This window comes from Diorhabda sublineata, chromosome 1 (genome assembly GCF_026230105.1).
Source record: "Diorhabda sublineata isolate icDioSubl1.1 chromosome 1, icDioSubl1.1, whole genome shotgun sequence".
Lineage (NCBI taxonomy): Eukaryota > Metazoa > Arthropoda > Insecta > Coleoptera > Chrysomelidae > Diorhabda > Diorhabda sublineata.
The window spans coordinates 23,020,794-23,044,544 of NC_079474.1; the positions used below are offsets into that span (position 1 = coordinate 23,020,794).

At 32.0% G+C, this 23,751-nt stretch overlaps 2 protein-coding genes across 5 annotated transcripts in view; one reads left to right on the plus strand and one right to left on the minus strand.

Annotated features, from left to right (window-relative positions):
- Window positions 1–699, minus strand: LOC130442510 (ATP synthase subunit e, mitochondrial). The gene is made up of 2 exons (XM_056776677.1): window positions 532–699; window positions 1–392 (listed from the first exon to the last, which is right to left on the minus strand). Exons 1-2 carry the CDS (start codon window positions 574–576, stop codon window positions 201–203), a joined length of 237 nt encoding a protein of 78 aa, XP_056632655.1. The 5' UTR covers window positions 577–699; the 3' UTR covers window positions 1–200.
- A 219-nt stretch (window positions 700–918) lies between these two features.
- The window catches only part of LOC130452380 (glycerol-3-phosphate acyltransferase 4), an 89,205-nt gene continuing 66,372 nt past the window's right edge, over window positions 919–23,751 (plus strand). For 2 of the 4 annotated variants that reach the window (XM_056791624.1, XM_056791625.1), the window contains exons 1-3: window positions 919–1,240; window positions 17,950–18,183; window positions 22,509–22,754. In XM_056791624.1, the coding sequence (XP_056647602.1) occupies window positions 1,088–1,240; window positions 17,950–18,183; window positions 22,509–22,754 (633 nt within the window). In that variant the 5' untranslated portion in view covers window positions 919–1,087. The remainder of the gene's footprint in view (window positions 1,241–17,949; window positions 18,184–22,508; window positions 22,755–23,751) is intronic. The other 2 variants (XM_056791622.1, XM_056791623.1) reach the window with 1 other exon arrangement.

Below are 23,751 nucleotides of genomic sequence, written 5' to 3' on the forward strand. Positions count from 1 at the left end.
AACATGATGATTTTTATTAATATGAATAATTTAAGAGCTACATTATAAAACAGAATTATGGATTTCATCATCTTACCAAAGCCATCTTATTGACCTAGTCATATTGGTTTACATAATATATTTTTAAATGAATATAAAGGAAATTTAAATAAAACTTCTATTTATTTTGATAGAACAAAATAATAAACCTATGTAAATATTTATTTAGCCAATGCCTCTAGTTCTTTAATTTCTTTTTCAGCTGCAATTTTCTTTTCTGCAGCTAGTTTGGCATCACGGTCTGCTTTAATTTTAGATTCTACTTCCCTAATGGCAGCTTCTTTCTTCGACAGCCTATTTTGGTGGAAGGCCCCATATGCAATGCCAAAGGCAAGAAAACTCCATCTTCCAAACTGGAAAAATAACAATAGTATGTGTTAGTTTTCCATTTGTAACTTGATAATTCGCAAAAAGTTAGGTTAAGGTTAATTATGTAATAAACTGTATGAATTTTTATTATTTATAACACTTAAACTGTATAAACTATATTACCTTAATCAACGGCGATACACGAACTGGAGCAGGTAAAGCAGACATTTTAATTGTTACTTTTCAAAATTTAGAAAAAAAAATATTCGACTAGTCAAATACTCAAATTTTGACAAATCAATTTAAGTGAATTTAGACTGGAGGGTAGACAACCACCGAGGCTTGTTCTAAATGTCAGTTATACATAATGAGCCTTTCACCTTGTTGTTTATACATCTACACGTCATTAGAAAAAAGAAACTAAAAATTGAATATCAGAGGAATACGTGAAATTAACAGGGTATGAAAGAATAAAAATGGATATACTTATTCAACAAATATATTGTACTTCATTTACTATTATTTTCATCTATTCGCTAGAAACATTTGACACATGCATAAAGATTACATGTCAATGTTATGTCAAAAATCAGTTTTAATGAAACGCATGCTCACGTAAGAGAATATAATTATGTTCAATTAAATTTCTGATAAGATGCGGTTAGGTTAGTGATCGAGTTGAGAAGCACTCGTTGACATTATATAGTTCCCGGAAAATTAAAATCCATTTATAAGAACAATGGCTCTAATGTTAACTATAGTGTCGATAACAGGATCTATCCTTTTGACACCCTTTTTGATGCTGTTAGTGTGTATTATATTTCTAGCATCTATCGGTAAAAGCTTAGGGGTGAGAAGATTGTATGTAAAAACATTGTTGATGATTTTTGAGGTGAGTAACATACAAATACTTATCTTCGCACCATGTTAGTTAGTTCAAAATAGCAGTTCTATTATGTAAAACTAAATGAATTAGATTAGTTGATGACAATTTCCTATACCGGCTCTAAAAATTTATTCCCTTCAACTTAAAACGCGATTTATGAATATGTACTGAATGTAATAAACTTCTAGGTATTTCATCAATACTGTTACTTGTGATACTTAGAGTTATGAACACTTCCTTGGTAAAGTTGTGTTTTAAAAGTAGTCTCATTTATAATATTAATACTGATATATTTTGAGTTTCATTGGAAATTTTTTTGTCTAGTTGTGTCCAGACTGTTTATTTAAAGTACCTGATGATTTTAGTTTACCTTGAATAATTTCATTATATTTTTATGTTTACAAATTCTTTTTCAACAACAACGAACTGGTTTGAATAATTATGTGGTAGGTTCTGTATGTCTTTTAAACAATATTGAAGGTATTCTAAAAATAAACTCTTATTTTTAACATCAATTTCAAGGGGTTTTTCACTTCCTGTATTTTTTTAATACAGTCCTCACAAAAACTGTTGACATATGCACTACTATTTATAAATTTGTAATTTTCTGTATTCTTTCATTGTGAGTGGATAAAATAATATTTTATTGAAAACATTTTTTTCTGTATATATATATATATATATATATATATATATATATATATATATATATATTGATATATATATATATATATATATATATATATATATATATATATTGAATATATATATATATATATATATATTATGAGAAATAGTAAATGATAAGGCAAGTCCAATGGATGAAACTGAAACCCCTCTATAATCTCGAGGTGAGATTTACTGGAATAAACTATGATTTTATTTTTCAAGGAGAATTTGAATTTACGTCCTAGCAGCCAATAGTGTTTGCTAAATTCAATTCCTAACTGTTTCCTTTTAGTAAGGATATGTGTTTTCCAGGTGAGTCCTTTGTCTTACTGGATACCCAGGTTCTTTAAGGGGGCGTATCCAAGATGTGTCATTGTATTAAAAATACCTTTCCTAGGAAGTTCTATGTCCTCTGTTTGACTTAAGTGTAATGGAAATGGTCGGAAGACTTTCTCTAAACGTTTTGCAAATTCATCTGTCCGAGCCCCACGATTTGTCTGCTTTTACGATTAGGGAAATTGGCTCTTTAAGATATTTTTTGTTAGCTTTTCATAATGAATAGTCGAGCTTAGTAGTGCTGGACAGGATTTATAAGGATTATTTGAATTATTTGTTTTTCAGGTCACTAATAAGTTTTTTTAGTTCGCAGGGGGCAGTTTTTTATTGTGTTTAATCGTGTGGATATCTAGTTTGTCGCCATGTTGTACTCAATTTTTTTTTCAGCAATTTTTTGTTTAATTTTAATTGGACAGTTTTGTTGTTGTCATTGTGCCGGTATTTCAGGTGTGGATTTTCTGGAGTGATCCTGTATTTGATTGTTTAGATAATTGACTGCTAGTGCTATATCTGCTCTTGGTTTTGGCAGAATTCTATGGTTTATATTTTCTTTGATTAGTTGTTTAAATATTCCCTGACTGTTTTCTTATTGAATAGTTTATCCAGTTTGTTTTTTAAAAATAGAAGAAATAGATATTCGTTTGTTTTGTTTTATTACATTCTCACAAGTTCATACATAGGTATTTGAAAAAGTTGTTATTTGAATTCTCAAAGGTCATTCCCATGTGTACTGTGAGTAATCCCTTCATTCAGTTTAAAGCACCAGGGGTTTTTCCACGCCTTAAGATTAATTGGAATGTATTGAATAATATTTATTAGCTTATTGTTTAATTGTTCCAACACTGAATGTCATCAACAAAGTTGATCATTGGAGTTTGTCCTGTCATTGATATGGTAGATATTATGATAATGAAACAAAGTAATTTTTTATAATCACAATTTATGGTCTAGATAATACAATACAATAATTCCAATCAATGAATCAATATTTTGTCTAAGCTGAAGTGATATATCAAGAGTTCTTAATTAATTTACCTAAACTAATAAATATGATCATGATTATTCTTCATTTAAGCATTTTGAGGATATGAAATTAAATATTCAATATTTACATGTTTATAAATTACTGAAATACAATTAAATACAAAGCAACAATCTATTAGTGGTAGAATATATTTACTTATTCATATACCAGTGTGAGTGTCACACATAGAAGAATTAAGTTAAATGTGCAAAATTAATAGATAATTTAAGTAGAATGCTCGCATAATTAAATGCCAATTAAATACTCTGTTGCTCAATGATAACAAAAAATTTTTGTAAAAAACATTTCTCCTATTCTTGGACGTCACGAAACAAATGACTTTCCGAGTTTCAGAAGCTTATAGACTCGTGTGGCCTCGTTAATGCCTGTATAATTAAATTATCGATGAATACTAATTAAATGCTGTAGAAACAATTATTTTTTCGCAGATGTCCCGATAAAAATGACTTTTTTCTAATAGAACAGCCAATTTTTCAAAAACTATTGTTTTTTCTGTCTGCTCATATTGCTCTGCTAACTTTAGTGATATAGAATTATTGTCAAAGGTAGTTTCCAAAGATTGAAATTGACTAATATCATGATAACAGTAATCCCACTTATTCTTTATTATGAAAAAATACCATTCTGTTTGTAAAAAGTATGTAAACACAAGAGATAAAGTATCATATAAATTCAAGATTTTCAACCTGCAACTGAAAATTTAACACTTGATTTATTTAGACATATCTTTGTTTTTTAAATTTATTCACATATAGTAGTGATTATTTTTGTATAATCAATTGGTGATATACAGAAAAACGCTGATGTATAATCAAAATATACTTGAAAAGTACACAAATACAGAATATCAAAATACTGCATAATAAACATAAATGTAAATAGTTTTATTAAAATATTTATGTTTAATATATAAAAGGTGTAATGTCGTTTATAAGTATATGAAAAGATAACTTTTGGAATTATTTACTAATATTTTAAAATTTTTATTTATTAAGAGTTTTAATACAACTTATTTTAACAATCAACGCGGAGTATAAACCTGACCCCCACAGAATTTAACGAAATTAGGTATGAAGGCTGTCCTCATAGCAATTAGTGGTTAAAGTCTTCTTCTTTCACATTTAAAGTCCATCCTCTCTTTAAATTGTACGTTAGGCTAGGATGTTCATCAGTATTGATTCGACTTGTTTCTAATGTTCCAGAAGAGTCCAAGTGTCTAAAGTTGTGAAAACCTCTGGTACCTGGAAGAGTATACAGGTTTTCAATGCGTGTTTCAACATGTTGGCGAATGTTTCTGCTGATTCTTTAGAAATAAAAAAGAAATTTATTTTTGATATGTTTGATTTACAGAAGTTGTAAAAGGTAGTTGCAGTCAGTATTTGTCCTTGAAGAGGCCTTTGGATTCAAAAACTTAAATCAACAGTCAGACACACACAATATAATGAATCCAAAGAAAGGTAAACACCACTTATAATCACCACTGCTCATAACACTGTTAACTCTAAAGACACTAGTTACAGACTGGCTCATAACTGTCAGAGATATACAAAGAAGTAAAAACTTTTCAAATCATCGAGTTATGAGTAATTTTCGCTCAAAATGTAATATTAAATATTTAATTTTAAGTTCATGATTTATGTAATTTGGTGAAGAAATCTTTAGTAAGTAGTCTAATAGTTTCATAAAACCTTTTTAAAAATTATTATTCAATTCCCAGCAGCCTCTCACCAAATTTTAAGGGTAAATACTTAAGTAGGGCGCCACCCCAAAATTACTTCAAAAATTTTTTCTTGCATTCAGATCCTTTTATTGGGTAAAATAAGTTAAGGTGGGGGAAACATATTCTTTAAGGGGTCATCGGAAAAAAATTATTTTTCATCTTTAACATAATTTTTGTTTACTGTTTCATGATTTCTTTATACATCATTTAAAGGTTTTTTTTATTTTTTATTACGAATTATCAACAATTACAGAATAATTAACAAATACATTTAATATGAAAATTGCGAATTGTTGTAGCCAATGTATGTAAGTGATCAGTGTGGTTAGCATAATCTAAATCTAAACAGAAATTACGCTATGTAATCACACATGTGATAATCATGGCGGTCATATTTTGGTAATTTATAATGTGCATCACGTCGCATTCGCTCTACGTTTTGGGTGTATGCACCGAAATCAGGATCCACGAAATTACTAATTGTCAAGTGCTTGAAACCAGTAATATTAAATAAAGGAAATACGGTAAAAAGTAAAAGAACGGTAAATATGTGCTCTCTCACCTTTACAGTACCTTCGGAGCACTAAAAAACAATCCTATATGTGGGAAAAAATTTTTGGAGTAAGTTTGGGGTGGAGCCCACATCTAAATGTTTACTATTTTCAGAATCACAACGTATAATCTGTTTACAGAGAAATTTTGAAAATTCTCAAAAATGCACTTTTTAATTCAATTATTCAAAAACATTTAATAACAAAGTATATGGTGTTATATTTCATCAACATTTAAAACCGAGTAGAATCATTTTACATAGCCACAATTTTTAAACCGTTTGAGATATGGGGCCATCCATAAAGTACGTCACACGTTAATGGGGAGGGAGGGTATCATCGAAGTGTGACATCGTGTGACAAGGGGCATGGGGGGGGGTCAATAGTTTTGTGATATATAAAAAACTTATATAAAACAAACATCAAACGAATTCCGGGTATTCCCAATGTACCTCAAAGGCGCCGCGTTTCCGGCGAATTTTAGAATTTTACTACAAGCCTAATTCTACTAACAATCCGTCTAGAAGTGAGTATAAAAAATATTAAAATGGAATGAAAATATGAAAAATCTAATGTGATAAATTTTCCTGGTGATTTCTTCCCATCATAAATTTGATTGATTTAATATTGTTGAGCTGCAGCCATAAATTTCCATGGTTCAAATAACATTCTATGGTCTCTAAAACCAATTATCCTCTGGTATCAGCAATTCTTGGCACATATTTCTATCTTTAATATATAGAATTTTAACAATAAGTCAAAAATACGATACGTTTTGTGCCATCAATTTATTTTACAACTTATATAATTTGATAAACTGCCCTTTGGAATAAAATATATGATTGTTCACGTTACTTGTCAAATTATGTTTCCTTTTTTTCTTTTAATGACCCCATTGGAAGCATTCTTTGCTGCCTCATGCCACTCCGGGATTTCTTCTGGCTATTGTAGTAAGTTACAAAAAAATATCCTAGCCGTGGCATTTCCGAACAGGAATATGTTGTTCTAACATGTTTTAGTTTCAATAAACATTTGCTGATTACGAATTCGGAGGAACCAAATTGTTCGTGATTGCAATTGACTAGGTCTAAAAATTGTTTGAATTTATTGTCAACAGACTTTGAGCATTTAGCTCAGGCCAATTATTTGTCATACAATCTGTTACAGGAGTGTTATTTTGAGAAAAATTCATCTAAGAGTTCAAAGTTTGCTCGATACCTATATTTTGCAAAAGAGGAGTATAAACTCAGGATTATTGGCTTTATTTCCTAAAGCTAGAACAGTCATTGCCTATCGCTCTTCTATAGTAAAATCTTCGATATTAAAAAAATATCCATAGTGACATACCAAGATGTAACAAAATATTTTTTGAATTATTAGAATACCAGTGACGTGCAGTACAAATTACTTACGAATGTATTTACATAATTTGTTGAGAAGCTATTGCATAACTAGGTTTTTACAATCAAACCGATTCAAGCCCGTACCTTGTAATTTTTCCCCAACTAATTAACAAACCGTGTAAACCAATACATATTTAGAAAAGAGAGAAAGTTTGACAACACTACTTACCTTGGTAAAATTTTTTTTGATAGTGAGTTAGTTGCGAATAAAGCTCAATCCATTTGAAGCAATTTTTTTTACTATCGACCTTGAAGTGGAGAGTAATTTGGTATTATTTATTTTAAAATTTTAAGTAGGTTCAAGCAAACAAAATTGATAATGAGTTGTACACATAATTAATTAAATAAATACATCAAAACAGTTCAAATCTTTTGTACATCTGTTACTCTCGCTTTTCTGTCGAATGTGCTTTTGATGTTATATTGGCATCTTATCTAATTTGAGCCGTCTGTAATGTGAGGACAATCTGTTGCCGCTTTCGACCATAAAGTACTGCGTTTAGTCACGAACTAATCAACAGTCCAAATTTTTGTGCTATGGTTAATACGTGGTACGTTTTGACTAAATGCTACCGGAAAATGAAGACTCGTCCAACCGGTTGTAAAAAATTGCATTAAACTTTGTAATTTTTTGCAATAAATTAGTTGAAGAGTGTATTGTTAAGCAATCTCCAATATTTCCTGAACCGTAAATGAAATTTCAAGCTGAATACAAGGGTATTATATAGTAATGTACCAGGGTCATGTTGGACTTTGATTTCAAAATATTCTCCATTAAAATCAATACATTTTTGCTTTTTTTCCATTCCGATTGAGGTACCTCCGTACATGTAATTTGAACGCATCAACAGCTTCTTCAAGTGTAGAAAAACGTTGTCCTCGTAATTTGTGATTTGTGGGTGCCAAATATGGACTGTACGGTGGATGACCAATTAATTAGATGTTTTGACTGTTTAAAAACGTTTTTCTTTGAGTGAAAGGGCTTGCATTGTCTTCCAAAAAAACAGGCGATCATTTGCTCCGAGCTGTTTCGCGAAAAACTTTGATTGGAATTGGCTCGTCTTGTAAGAGCCATACAGTCGATTGTTGTTTAGTTTCGGATTCATATTCATATATTTATGACTCGTTGTCTGTCACGATCCTACAGACGTCTTCAGAAGCACCGCGATTGAATTTTCTTAGCATTTTTTTGCACCAATCGACACAAACTTTTTTTGAGCGATTGTCAAATTATGCAGAATCTAACGCGAACAAATGTTTTTGACAGTCAAATGTTCATGCAATATTGAGAGTATTCGAGTGAAACTAATGCCTATGTATGCCTTAATATCACGGTATGTCACATGACGATCTTGCAATACCATTTTATGCATATTATCGACGTTTTCTGGCAACACAAATGAAACACGGTGGATAGAGATGGTGCTTTATCACCTAAAGTCGAAGGGAGTTGATCGGCATACTGCTACTCAGGGCCGAGCTTAGGGTATCCGCTTATTAGTACCTATTAATATATTCTGTCGTTTTTGCGGCAAGCGGCTTTATTATTACCTATTTATTATCTTTTTTACGCCGCCATATTCGTCCGAACGCTCAACGCACTATTTTGGTAATGTTGTAATAATAAGAAAACAATATTTCGGAGAAATGCCGCTATCAAAGAAAGGCGCTTTGCAACTAAATATTTTTTGCATGATGGGGTTCTGTTATTTTTTTTAAAGACATTTTGCCTTTTGCCTCTATGACTTCCGACGTGGGTTAATCCAGTAGCAGGATTAACCCACGTCGGAAGTCATAGAGGCACAGTTGTCCCTGTGAAAGTTACCAATTGTTAAACATAGGGCAATGCCTTCAGGTAGTGGTGTAGAATTATTTATTCCGATACTACAAGATCATACGTAATCATCCATTGAAAATTCACAATGTTCCATTCTATAATTTAGAAAATATGGTTAAATATAAGTTCGGATTTTACAACTTTATAGTGTGAGTAAATTTTATTCTCACGTCATCTATGCACTCCTAAATTTTTTGCATCAAGTTCCGGAACACTCTGTATAATACTGTATAAAAATACATAGAACATCAATGACACTTCTTTTGGTTTCATTTATCCAGGTAAATGTACTATTAATTCATGTCAATAATCTAAAGCACATTATATATAAATCACTCGAAACAGATAATTTTATTATCTGAATCCAGTTCATGTTCGATGACCTTCATTAAACAGCAGTCAATAAAATAATGATCACAGACTCTTCGACCGTGAATATTACTACATATATCACGTGGACTGTAGAGGGTATATAAAAAAATTGGTACAGATTATATTTAAACTCAAGTAGTGTTTATGCTTTCTATTGTTAATGCTAAGAGAGACATTTTCAATCCAAATCATGGTGTGCTTATATCTTTTATCAATATGAAAATTATAAAAAAAAATTTTACTTTAAAATTAATATGGGAAATTAAAATTCACTTGAATACTAAACTTCGCAATATTTCTAATATATGAATAATGTTCACTTAGCTAGTGAATCTGTCAGTCTCTCTCTAAGGAGTTAGTATTTTGTTGTAGTTCCATGTGTATTTTTTGCTTTTTTATTCACTTTTAGAAATATTCCACCTTCTATAGTCTGTTTTAATGAATGAGAGAGTAACTGAATTATAAAGCATTCTTAATCCATAGACGTATCACATCCCTAGTAGACAGTTTTTTCAAATAATACTTCAAGTGCTTTCGAATGAAATGACATTTGTATAAATAGCCATTTTTTGAGATACAGGACCATATCCTTTTCATGAAAATTTCCGTAACCAAATTGCAAAGCGGCTGCCTATGTCCTCGATAGCCTCACGAATTCCATCTTTGAGTTCTTGAATCGATGCTGGACTGTTGGCGTAGACCTTATCTTTCTTTGTTGGCCCCAAAGGAAAAAGTCGCAAGGTGTTAAATCTCAAGATCTCGGTGGCCAATTGTGATCACCTCTTCGAGAGATAACACGGTCCGGAAATTTTTCCCGTAAAAGATCGATGGTTTCGTTGCTTGTGTGGCACGTAGCGCCGTCTTGTTGAAAGTAAACGGCCATAAAAAATCCTTAATCATCTCTTGATAGCGCAATCCATTCACCGTAACTGTTGCTCCAGCCTCATTTTCGAAAATGTAACGCCAGTAAGACACTGCCAGACCATAAACCGCACCAAACAGTCACGCGTTGAGGATGGAGAGGATTTTCAACAATAACTCTTGGGTTTTCCGAGCCCCAGATTCGATAATTTTGTTTATTGACGTAACCACCAAGGTGGAAATGGGCCTCATCAGTTAAGATGATTTTTCGATGAAATTCTGGATCATTTTCATGCATTTCAAGGACCCAATCAGCAAAGACTCGACGTTGTTGATGATCGGCCAGCTTGAGTTCTTGTGTTAACTGAACTTTATAGGCCTTAAGACCCAAGTCTTTATGCAAAATACGGTGTAATGACGTTTGTGGAATGGCTAATTCCAAAGAACGACGAGGATTGGACAAACCTGGGTTTTATTCAATACTTTGGGCTACAGCAGCAATATTCTCAGTTATTTTTGAGTGACGTGCACGGGTTTTATTCTTCACATCACAAACTTGTTCCAACAGCTCAAATTTTTCCACCAATTTCTGTATTGCGGTCCGAGAAGGTGCTTCACGTCGACGCAAAAATGTTTTAGTTTAACGAACCGTCTCTGCCAAACTTTCACCATTTTTATAGTGAATTTTAATAATTTCAATGCGTTGTTGAAGCGTGTATCGTTCCATTTTCATTAATGGCGTAGTTTCTACTTGTCAAATGTCAAAAAATGACAGCTTCAAAAGTGACATTTACCGAAATAGCGGGCTGTTCAAAATAACACCTCTTATTGGAAAACCCTTTATAATGAATACACTCGGTGTTCACTTATATTTTTTCTAATTACCTGCTTATAATATAGCAGAAGGTAAAAAAGTGCAATTTTTTCTAAATTATTTTTTTCCAAAAGTTATATTAAGAACATAGTGTTATAAAGGTATAATGGTTTAAGCTTTGACTTTAAAACAACGTTACGTTCATAAATAATAGTAATATAAAAACTCATCAGTATAAATAAAATTACTTCCCATAAATCCAAATCAGAATCGAAATCAGCAGGTGAACTGTCGCAACAAGTATTTTAAAATAAGAAAATTTTCTCTTCTTTAATCGTATGATTTACTGCCTTTTCCCAGTTTTCACTTCCACTGTGTCAACAACACTTTTCAAAATATTTGTAAATTATTTAAAACAATAATTATATATTGATGTTTCTACATTTACTGCGTTTACGCGGTCCATTCAAATTTTCCATAATGACACTAGAATTCACAATAGTCTGCAACTTCCAAGCTGCAACTATACTAAACTGTTAAGAATATACAACTTAGACCTCCTCACTAAATGGAAACTCACAATCTTATTTTAGGTGAAATTTGTTGGGAAGAGATTATTGGAAAGAGAACAAAATTTCTAACCTTTATTAACAAAAAGATACCTACTAAACACACTGTTTACACTACCACTAAACCAACACTCACAATCACACATTCAGTTCCTGAAGACGATTACTTGCTATCATAAAGTTTGACAAACGAGTGCTATTTGAGTTGTTTCCAGATACTTAAAACATTGATCTTGTTCAAAAAATGGAGTTAAATCGCGAACTTTTTCATGCAATGTTTTTCTATGACATTGGTCCGTAAGATTAAGACATACTTGGGCATTAGTTATACTCGTATACATTCATAATTGCATGATTATTCGGTTATCAAAAAGATTTGTTCGGGTTGGATACCGCATAATTTGACAAAAGCTCAAAAAAAGGTCGTGTCGAATGGTGCCAAAAAATGCGGAAAAAATTCAATCGCAGTGCTTGGAAAGACGTCTATAAAATCGTGACAGGTGACGTATCATGGATCGATAAATATGAATTCGGAACTAATCACCATCGGCTGTATGGGTCTTTCTGGATGAGCCAAATCCAACAAAAAATGTTCGCACACGAAGCACTTCGCTTGTTTTCTCGAAATAACTGAACATGTCGCCAGAGTTCTATATGACAAACGTAGAACGGTCAATTCTAAATGGTACACCAGCATTTATTTGCCAGAATTGTGAGAAAAAAATCAGAGATACCAATTGGAGAATACGAATAGTACTGAATGATTTCTTCTCATTCCCGCAGATCAAAAATCAATTGCGAGATCACGTTTTCCTGCACCAGTAGAGGTTGATGCGTTCAAATTACATCTTTTGAAGGTACCTCAATTGGAATTGAAAAAATGATTCGCCAACTGAGTCAAACTAATTAAAAAGTGTATTGATCTTAAAGAAGAATATTTTGAAAAACAATAAAGCTATATCAGGATGTCTAGAAGCCTTGAAAACCGGGAAAAAGACGGGTATTTCGCAGAGCCGGGAAAAATCGTGGATTCGACGGGAATTTTCTGGTAAACCTGGGATTTTCGGTAATTTTGAGTGAGGCAACCAGGCATAGCATGTTGGTGTTGGTATAGATCTAAAACCTTCCGAATGATCTCGAAAATCGCATCATCCAATCGAAACAACATATTGAACCTCCCTCGTAACTGCACTCTTATGGGTTCACGTATCTATGGTTGCCTAACTAATACGAAGACTCTGAAAACAGCTTGTAGCAAAATTCAGTTAAATTAAAAAAATAACTTGGCTGTTTTATTATACTTGTATTTTCCAAAATAACTAAACATCATTAAAGTGTAGTTAATTCGTGACATTTAAATCAGGAAAATGTGAAAACCAACCTGGAAAAACCAGGAGACAGTCGGAAATTTTATTTTAAATTTTTACTAGACGCATCCAATTATAATTATTTGTCTATCTCAAAACTTAAGTAAAGCCCTCGTAGACTATTCTGTAATAATATTTAAAATGATCGTACTAAGATTTGGATTAGAAATTGGGTTTTATTACTGTTACCAACATAAAAATAGACTATAGGAAAATGTAAGAAAGAAAAAATGCGTTTTAAAATATCTAAAAGAAACTAATTGAATGATTTAAAGTGGTATTGTCATCTTTTTTACTCGAAAATTTTCAGGAATACTTAATAACTACATTTTTCATAAATTTTATGTAATATTTCAACTTTTGTTGTCTTTAGCTGTCATTTCCGCTATAGATTATCACGAACTGTCATTTGCAATGGTCCCCCAAAACACATATTTATTAATTGCGAATTAATTATGTTTATAAATCGTTAAATCTGATCTTCAAATTTATTGACGAGTGTTGGGATTATGGTAGAACTACAGCAGCAGAGGATCCTCTGAAACCACTAATGATTTCTAAGTGGCTAACAAGGAAAATTAGAATCTCTCTTCTAGAGCTATAATTTTATGAATAGACAAGTACATTCAAGGGTTCCTTCTCGTCTAAAAGTGTATAGTCAATATTTTGGAAAAAAAGTAAGAACACTCGTATACAGCATGCAGAATTCTGAGACTCAAGACTACTCGCGATATCTACTTCAAATTTATAAATAAAAATGAGATTTCGAGGTTAACCGTTGTAACTAACCTAGAGACAGTCGTTGATGATATTCCTATTATCTTATCGTATTTTAGATTCTATTTATTATTAGATCTATTTTAATAAATATTGTATTTTTATTACAATAGACCTAAAGATTATTCACGAGAAAAAACCTTCGTTGCTATACGAGGTGCATCTAATATATTAAAGTATAATTATTACATTAAGACATCCACGTAACTGAAAAATAATAGAGTACGATTTTTTATAAGACAATTTTTTCAAGATTTTCGATAGCACAACTATTAAGTTTCTAAGTTTTTGAATCTTATCCAATTTTTCGGGCGGATGTAATTTGGGCGCTAAAGGATTAATGTACTTTTTACAACATGTAAACTAGGCGCCAAGACAGTTATTTATTAAATCACCGACATTTATAATAAGATATATTTTTGTATTTTTAGATTTTCCTATAAGAGAAATGACCTATTATCACTTAAGGTCTGAAAAAATTTATTTACCGTTTAGGGGGCTACTTTGCACTTTTTTTAAATGAAAAATCTGCCCTTAATAAAATTTCCTCACAACATTTTTGTAACACTCTACAGAATAAAGTAAATTTTATATTTCTTTATATTTTTATTTAGTACTTAAGTACATATTACATATAAAATAAGAGATTTACATAACCTAACCTAACCTAACCTACTTAAAAATCTATCAACTTTCCCTCTATTGGCTTATTTTATGACTCGACCTACCTGCACTTCTTAGCGCCGAAAATACATGTCGGATTATCTACCCTTCTTGGTCAGACAGGTAAAGAAGGATGGTTAGCGCCCAAATTACACCCGCCGTATTTTTCAACACGCTTATATTAGCTTTACCTGTTTCTGAGTTTATTTGTTTGTCAGGTTGTTTATTTGTAACTGACTTTTGGATTGAGAGACGTTACTGCTCGGTACAAGTTTTGTTTATAGCGAAGCCATTATACGAGGGAAGTATTATATAATTAAATAAATATTATTAAAAAAAAACGTGGTTTCAAAGCATATGAAACTAAAAAATAGTTTGTAAAGCTTGGGGCATTTTATTCCATATCCCTCACACATTGAGAGCGTTTTTAACAATAATCCCAGTATTTTTCATTATTGTTGTAAGCTTATTGTAGAAATTGCTTTTATTTGTAATTGCATTATTTATGTATAAACAAAGTATATTTCATGAAAATATTTCATATTTATTGGGAATTTGGGAAAATTTTACGCATATTAATTATTTATTTTGATATAGAATATAGAAAACGATTAATTAATATGATAAAAGGAATAGATATGCCAAGTTTATGTAGTTTTGGTAGTCATTATAATTTTGGGAGTATGGCATAATATATTTTCGACTGTTTTACATTTGCTGATAATGAGATGAAATTATTGTTCTCAATATGCCAAACTCATTGTCCCAAATAATTTAACGTTACTTTAATAAAGATTCCTAGATTGTATGATACGGCATACCAAACATTTACTTTTTTGATTTTCTGCATTCATATCGACGAATAATTATTTATAAATTTATCTAAATTCTTGTTTTTTTTTTCTTTCAAATTGGCTTCACTTAAAACAAACACAATTCTAATTGCCTTTCATCGACACCTTCTAAAGTGTGAAAAGTTTTGATTTTGTACGGATAAATTGTGTTTGATTTATAAATTCTCTGTAAATGTGTTTTACTTCTAAATTCCTTTTTGTTTTTTAAGCAACATTTTGGGAGAGTGAGAGAAATGCTTTATTGTCAAAAAATTGGTTCACAATTTGTAGACAAAATCTTGTGAAAAACCATGAAACAACCATACAAATAACTAAATACAGACACAATTAAAATGAAATCCAAATATAAAGTATACACAAAAAAATTACAATGAATAACAAAATTACCTTTTAAAATATACACGCAAAAATTTTTATAAGCAATATTTATACGACAATAAAATTGATAATAATTTGTATTAGAAATCAAACATTAAACCAATTCGTAACATGCTTCGAATTAAAAATTAGTATTGGAACAAAAGTGAAAAATAATAATAAGTTAGACTTTCTGAAACCGTTGGTGACAGCACACGCTAAATGACACACATTCCAGGCCAATAAGAAAATCACACCGATTGTAGTAGACGGAGTCTGCCAAATTTAAACAGAATACTCCTCCTCTTTCCATTATACTCCAAAGCATGAAGTGACACCATTTATATATGATTTAGCAGTTGCTTCATGCCTGTGCAATCTTTTCGGCGTGATGCAGTTTCATATTTATTAAGGGTTTTGTTTGGTCTATCCATCTAGTTGGAGATCTGCCTCTTGGGCGTTTGCCTTCTATGATTAATCGTTCCATTGTTCCTGATCTTCTAGAAATAGGAATATTTCTATCAACGTCAATTTGAATATTGAATTTTAAAACTTCAAAACCACCACCACGAATACATAAGTATTCGAAAGCTCAGAAAATATATTAAAGTTAGTCCACTTTGGTGTTTCATTGCCACGTTCCCAATAAGAAACCCATAATAAATGAGTTTCGACGATTTAAATGTGAGGGAATGACGAGTGAGGGTAGGAAATGATAATTATATTTAATTTTCATGAAATCGTATTATTTATTTTTCAAATATACTTAAAGTTCGGCTAGGTTATATTAAGTTTCAAATTATGAAATAAAAAAAAAAAGTTAATTAAAAAGTTTCAATAAGCAAAAATGTAAAAACGAGTGGATCTAGTAGAAGCCATTACCTCATAAATCATCATCCCCTCACTTTTATTCAAAATGAGAAAATGACGGTGTGGGTGTGAAAAAATATATCATAACCTGCAAATCTCTCAACATAAACGATAACTCTAATAAACTTGAAGTTAATTCGCCATTCCAAACAAGTAACCGTACTACCAACTGTCAAAAACTAATGCGGATATTACCAAAGTCCTCAATACCTACTTATGTGAGAAATTTTGAAATTTTGTTGTATTTCCAAGTCGTAGTTCCAAACATATTTTTGAAAAACTATTAAATAAAAACTTTAGACAACCTTATAATCTGGATATTGAGACATAGTGAGGGAATGATTCTCAGAGTACTACATATTTTTTATTCCTCACAAATGCTCATAGGATCCCAAATTTATAACCAACATTTTTAGCCTTGATGATGCTCTTTCGAAAAGAAAACACCTTAAGTCGGTTAGGTTTATTCTAAAAATTGCTAGTACAGAAGTTTCAAGATTTCATGAGAATTATCCATATAATGTGTTACAATAAAATCTCATTATTTTAAATAATTGAATTTTCTTCACACTTTTTAAGGCTTATGATTGACAGATTGTTCTTAACTGGCATGCTTAAAAAATTAATAACATTTGCTGAGTGTTGTTTTGGCACGTAACAGAAGAACCCCAGTGAAAATTTTTATTCCTCGATAAAACGATTAAAGCTCTCGGCTTGCAAGTTTTTTTTATTCAAATCTTCAATTTTTACAAATACAAAATAAATGAATATATTCCTAAAATATTGAAACCTTATTTTTTCATGATTACTACTCGTTTCTTTTCAACTGTAAGAGGTTATTGGCACGCCCGTGTTCTTTTAACATTTAACATCAACTTGGTAGCGAAATAAAGTTTTCGAAGGCTCATCTATTCTTTAATCTTCTTCGACGGTACATTACAATACCCTGTTTGTCACTTTAAATCACAAATTTTGTTGCAAGAAAACTTATAAAATTTAACACTTACCAAATTCGATTTTACCTTGTATTTCCCCATCTCAATTATTTCTATGTTGTTCTCAATATATTTTGCTTTGTTCTGAATTTCTATAGTAACTTTTCTGTGGTAATTATTGGTATTTACTCTTTCGATATCAATAATCTTCTTCCACATCTTGTCATCTACAATTAGTTACAAAATTAGTCTTTAACAAAGCAGGGGTTGATTATCCGGATACAGTAAATATGTAGTTGGTGTCAATGAATTTCTATTAATTGTCCTATTTTCTAGAATACTCAAAATTTTCGAATTCTTATTGCAGTTACAATATTTTTATTAATGATTTGTAGTAGCAGATGTTTAGATCCCTTAAAACGTCCTGTTAAATTGAACTCTTCCCCCATATCTAAGTACACCAAACTTAAATTATTGTTGTGGCTTCATTAGTTATATTCGAATTACATCCGCTGTTTAGTATAAAGCGAGTTTTTATCGAGAGGGAAAAAGTATGATGAAGATTGAATCAACTATTTCTTTTTTGATTATCGTCTATATTTATAGATCAATTTTGTATTATCAACAAAGACGTGAACTTGTTGTATGAAAATATTTTTGGTGAAACATTCCAACACGTTTGGTTCTATAAACTTGATTTAAACTTTTTTTCCAGTATGGCAGAAAAGACATAGAATCTTCTTTAAAGCATAGAAAAAAGGAATCACTGGAGGATATAGATGAAGGGTATAGTGAAGAAATAACTTCATCAGAAAAATTAGTAAATCCTCCATTAACAAATGGTTTTGTGAATGGTGGAAGGAATAATCTAATTAGCAGGGATGAAGGATTAATTTTCGTACCCGAACCACCTACAACTAAGACTGAAGAGGCCATTAAAGAGCACAAAGTGAGTTTATCGATTTTTCTCAACTATTTTTGATATATTTTAGATTTCAAGAATTGCATCCTAATAGTTTTCTCGACATTAAGTTGTTTTATTTGTACTTTTGAGAGAACTTTTGGTAAAACTATTCGACATAGAGACTTGCGGTACCAAACTTTATTAAAAAGAAATACTGTTAACATCATCTTGTAGTTTTAAAGCCTTCATACCCAGTAATTCACATATTAAATGTATCAAAACTATTATTTTAATAACTTTGGCAACACTTTTTGTCTACTGATCAACTATTAAAATAAAATAGTGGGGACGTGATTCAATATTTTCTCAATTTACCACTGTAACTGAACAGATTTTGAATAAACTTGGTTTTATGCTGAGGCCACTGATATTTTATTTCCTCTAAAGTCTTAATAAAGATCCAATAGAGATAGCACACGGGCGGTACATATGTTTTGTTTTCCATATTAACGTTATTTATACATAATAAAAACAGAAGATAATATATCTGAAGCAAAACTGAATTTGATTTGAAATAATAACTTGCATGCCGTGGATAATCTATTTCATATAATAGAGATATACTCATAGAAAGGTTAGTTGTCCCTCTACTCCCCCACGGACTATCAACATTCCTAAATTCAACACATCCCTTATGAGATACGATACAATTGTAATGCTATAATAACGAATAACCACTATGATTTAGTGTTATACACTGATGCATCCACAAATGAAATATGTTACAACGTCACAAATTGCCATAAAATCTTCCCTAATCTCATCAACTTGTAACGTTCACACAGGCGAACTATTCAGCATTCTACAGGCCATCAATTCAATCTCTCCACCTTATAAGCTCGTCGCCATATGCACAGACTCACTTGCCTCTATTTTATCCATCCAAAATATATTTACCGAACATCCTATTGTCCAAGTTACTTTAATTTGGTTACCTTCCCACATTGGCATCGAAGGCAGACCAACAGGCACATTTTGACCGAGTGTCGCAAATATACCTTCGAAAGACAACAGTTTCAGCTTAGCCTAAATTACAATTAAGTCCTTAACAACTCTGAACAAATTACCTCAGTTTCTCAAAAATGTACAACTTTACCACAAACTATAGAAAAATTGTGTTACTGTTTATTCATATTGTATACTTGTATCAATGAACCATTCCATATTTAATTTTAAATAAAAAATATCTCTTATACAATATACATATTCAAGATAATGTTACTTTTGTCATTAAAGAATTTATATAATTAAACCCATATATTTCATATCTTTAAAACAGTTCTTACAAAGCTCATAAATTTACAAACAGTTACCAACAATTGATACAGTTGTTGGTAACGGATATGGCATTTCTACATACATAAGTATGAGGATTGTCCCAGAAGCACCTGGCCCAACAACGAAAACACAAAAATTTTGGAAAAAAATATACCTTTTTTATAATAAGAATCGCCAAGCTCCTCGAAATAGCCGTTAACTGCCTACATCACCTTTTTATTATTGAAGAATCTTTAAATACCGAGCCATGTTTTCAAGTCTTGGAACAGAAAATAAACCGAGGGGGCTAAATCTGGCGAATAAGGTGTATAAGGTAGAAATTTAAACTTTAATTAATTAATTTTGGCCATTGCAATAACGGATGTGTGAGCTGGTACATTTTCTTGATGAAACAACACTTTTTTCAACATAAATGCGGCCGTTTGTTCTTGATTTCTTCGCCCAAACGTTGCAGTAACTAAGCATAAACTCGCTGTTTCTCCTTTTTCAAGATAGTCACTCAAAATTATCCTACACGCATTCCAAAAAACCGACGCCTTGACCTTACCTGCAGATGGAACGTTCTTTGCCGATTCTTCCTTTTCAGTCCATTGTTTTGATTGTTCTTTTGTTTCGGGTGTGAAATGATTAATCCACCTTTCATCCACAGTTATAAAACGGTGAAAAATTCTGTGAGTTTATTTCTGTGAAACATTGCAAAACACTCGATGGAAACATCTTCACGATGCTGTTTCCGTTCCATTGTGAGCAAACGCGCCACCCATCTTGCACACAGCTTTCTCTTGTATAAATTTACAGTTAATATGCGATGTACCGCACTTTTTGAAATGCCAACTATGTCTGCTGGCTCGTGCACTTTCAGTCAACAATCATCCAGTACCAGTGGATTTTCTCAACATTTCTGGAAGCAGTTACCCTATTTGATGGACCACTGATCATGCTAGTCTTCGCAGGTCTTGCGGCCTTGAAATTACCCAATTTTTTACTGTTAATAACGAAGGAGCAGTCTCACCCAGAGTAGAATCTGGTTCAGCTTTTATAATGGATGATCTAACGCCTTCAAATAAAAGTATTGTATTACTTAACGATGACAAATTTTTTCCATGTTTACAAATTCACTGAAAACGTTCACTATTGATAGCTACGAAACAAATACTAAACAACGTGGCGTTTTCAAACTTGAAACATATGCCGTATAGATTGTGTACTTTCTAATACTGTGGTATATTTCAAGCAACTACCGCCATCTCTATATCAGGCCAAGTACTTCTGAAATCATCCTCGTACGTTGCTCTCAGTAGGATGATAAAACATATGTACGCCCCACTAATGCTGATTCTGGTGGATCTTTTGGAAGTTTTCAGAAGAAACTGATAATATCCATTGACTATTTAATAACATAAAGAAAGTTATAGAATTTTCTTATTCGTGCCTTGCCTCCTTTATATCTGACAGTTTTGTCTTAAAAATTGTGCTTTCGAAGAACCCCATTAAAAAGTTCAAAAAAGATTGAGATCTGATATTTTCGAGTTAATTCTATCTGCCTGAGAATACAGCATCGAGATATTCTCAATTAGGTCTCCCAAAAATGGGAAGGGCACAATTTTCATGAAATCAAGTGTCTCTTATCGGGATATCAGCATCAAATAAATATACCAATCGTGGCACTAATTTTTCTTCCAAATTCCGATTTCCAAATAATGTAATCCAGAGAAATTTGTCAAAGAATTTTGAAGTTATAACTGAATTTTCTACAATATCTGCACAATCATTCACTTTTTCTGCTCTTTGAGTATGAGTTTGATCTACTCAGTCGAAGGGAGCGTGAACTGAGCGTGTGACGCTGCCATACAAACACCGAGCTTTATCGGCTCTATGTAGACTCCAGCCTGGTGACAGAAGTCAAGAGGGCCAGTTGCAGATGGCTAGGCTACTTAGAGCGTATACCTGAGAAGCGGGGATGCTCAAAGCATACCGACAGAAACCCGAGGGCCGGCGACTGCCTGGGCGACCGCGCAAATGATGGTTGGATGATGTCGGAGAGAATCTTCAGGAGCTAAGTTTGAGGAGGTGGAGACACCGAGCGTTGGACCGTGACTGGAGGTTTGTGGTGGACGAAGCCAAGGATTTTTGAGGGCCAGTGGTAGTAGTAAAAAATCAAAAACGTCCTTGGTTTGCATTTCAAAACGTGTGTGTATGTGGGTAAATACAAAAGCGATGATTAAGTCGCTGACAACGAGGAATTGCTGTTAGCGTACAAGACCATGGGATGTAGTATGTGTCTTAAAGTACACTTCCTTCACTCTCACCTGGATTTATTCCCTGAAAATTTAGGAGCAGTCTCCGATGAACACGGAGAACGGTTTTATCAAACATGGCTAAGATAAGAAGAGATTTTTAGGGAAGTGGAATGCAAGTATGTTGACGGAGTACTGGTTTATGGGACGAGATAGCTGTACCTCAGAGTATAAAAGGAAAGCAAGCATCAAATAATGGCACATATCTTTATTATTTATAATGATTTCCGGCTGAAATAGTTCTTTTTACCCTTTAAATAAATCAATGTCCCTAAGTTTATTATTATTATAGAAAAGTGGTAAAAATAGACGTGCGGGGCTCCCCCGAAAATCGTTGGTGATGGAAGAACACAGCAGTTATATTTGAATTCAGGACGTGCAGATGCTTCATTAAATTTTTTTGCAGACCAGTGTATTTGTGTAATCAAATAGAAAAAGGATAAGCTAAAGGGAAAGACGAATAACCTATTTTCCCTCATTACGATATTTAATTATTTGTGATGAATTTTTAATACTATCAGTATTTGATATTTAAAAGTATTTCGTGTACCAAAAATAATTTCAAATTTTTAGTGTCCTCGCTAGTTCCATTTGAAAATGTTGAAAGCAATAAATTCTAAAAACACGATTAGTGTTCCAGTAAAATGAATTGAATAACATTGTCGAATATAATCATTGCATCACAAGGTTGTTGAAGCAATTGGTCAATGTTCAGTTATACACACATTGTTTTAGGAGAAGTATAAGGACTTCGATCTGTCAAATGTATTTGAATATGTAAAGGCTGGAGTTGAAGCGATAATTGAAGATCAAGTGACTTCAAGGTTCGAGGCCGAGGAACTGAAAAATTGGAATCTGTTGATTCGCACAAATAGGGGCTACGAATTCATATCATGGAAACTAACGTTCCTTTGGCTGGGTGGATTTTTCATAAGATATTTCTTCTTATTTCCATTAAGACTGATTATTTGCTGTTTCGGGGTAAGTAATAAATTTGATGTTTTGTCTTAATATGAATTATTATATCATCGGCTGAACACACTTATTTTTTTATTAGTTTAGTAAATTTGATTATTATAATTTCAAATTATTTCAAAAATAACACTGCAAATGTTAAATACAGGTTGTCATACTACAGCTTAGAAAATGGACATGTGGTATTAGTAAATTAGAATTAATACTGAAACTGAGTCAACCTAATCCATTTTTAGTTAGATTATAGGTGCTCGACTGTCGTGTTAATTATTAGTACACTTTATTATCTCACTAAATGAGAAATATATTCACAAATGTACTAGTGATATTAAGGTTCCCTGATTTTGGTTGCCGCATCGGTAAAATCAATAACAGAGAAAAAAAACTATTCACATTTGTACTTTAGGGAAGTTAGTTGCAGAATAATAATACGAAAGTTGTCTGAAAAGTTTTAAGAAACAAGACATTTTCTTTCCAAAATAATTTTTCTCCAAAATAGTCGTTAGTCTATAGTATAAATGTGCCTGTGATGGCACCTTCGAAGAAAATTCCAAATATTTGAAATCGAGAGGGATATTTTTAAATTTCTTTTCATCAGCTCATTCAGGCAGCTTAATTCTTTAAGAAATGATAGATATTTGACTTCAATCAAGAAAATCAATGTCATAATTCCATTTAATCTAAATTGGAGTTCATGTGCCATCATAGGAACATATAGTCACAAATGGTACATTTCTACAATATAAATAAATTTGGGAAGCACAAACAGTTAGTTTCGATGAAGCCAGCAAAAATAATTTTTATTTGAGCCAAAACCGAAAGTATGTCATGAGGTTTTTCGGATGAATTTTCCGGCACTTTCGGTCTTTTCTGGCGGGGATTTTTCGACCTCTAAAACTTCTGGCGCTATTACACCGCTACTAGTTTAGAGTCCGAACTCACGTTCCACAATGCTTCACTCGTGTACCACATCAGGTTTTTCGGATGAATTTTCCGGCACTTT

Coding starts and splice junctions, on each gene's coding strand:
- LOC130442510 (XM_056776677.1), bottom strand. CDS start 576: ATGTCTGCTTTACCTGCTCCAGTTCGTGTATCGCCGTTGATTAAG. Junction 393..531: donor GTGTATCGCCGTTGATTAAG/GTAATATAGTTT, acceptor TTATTTTTCCAG/TTTGGAAGATGGAGTTTTCT.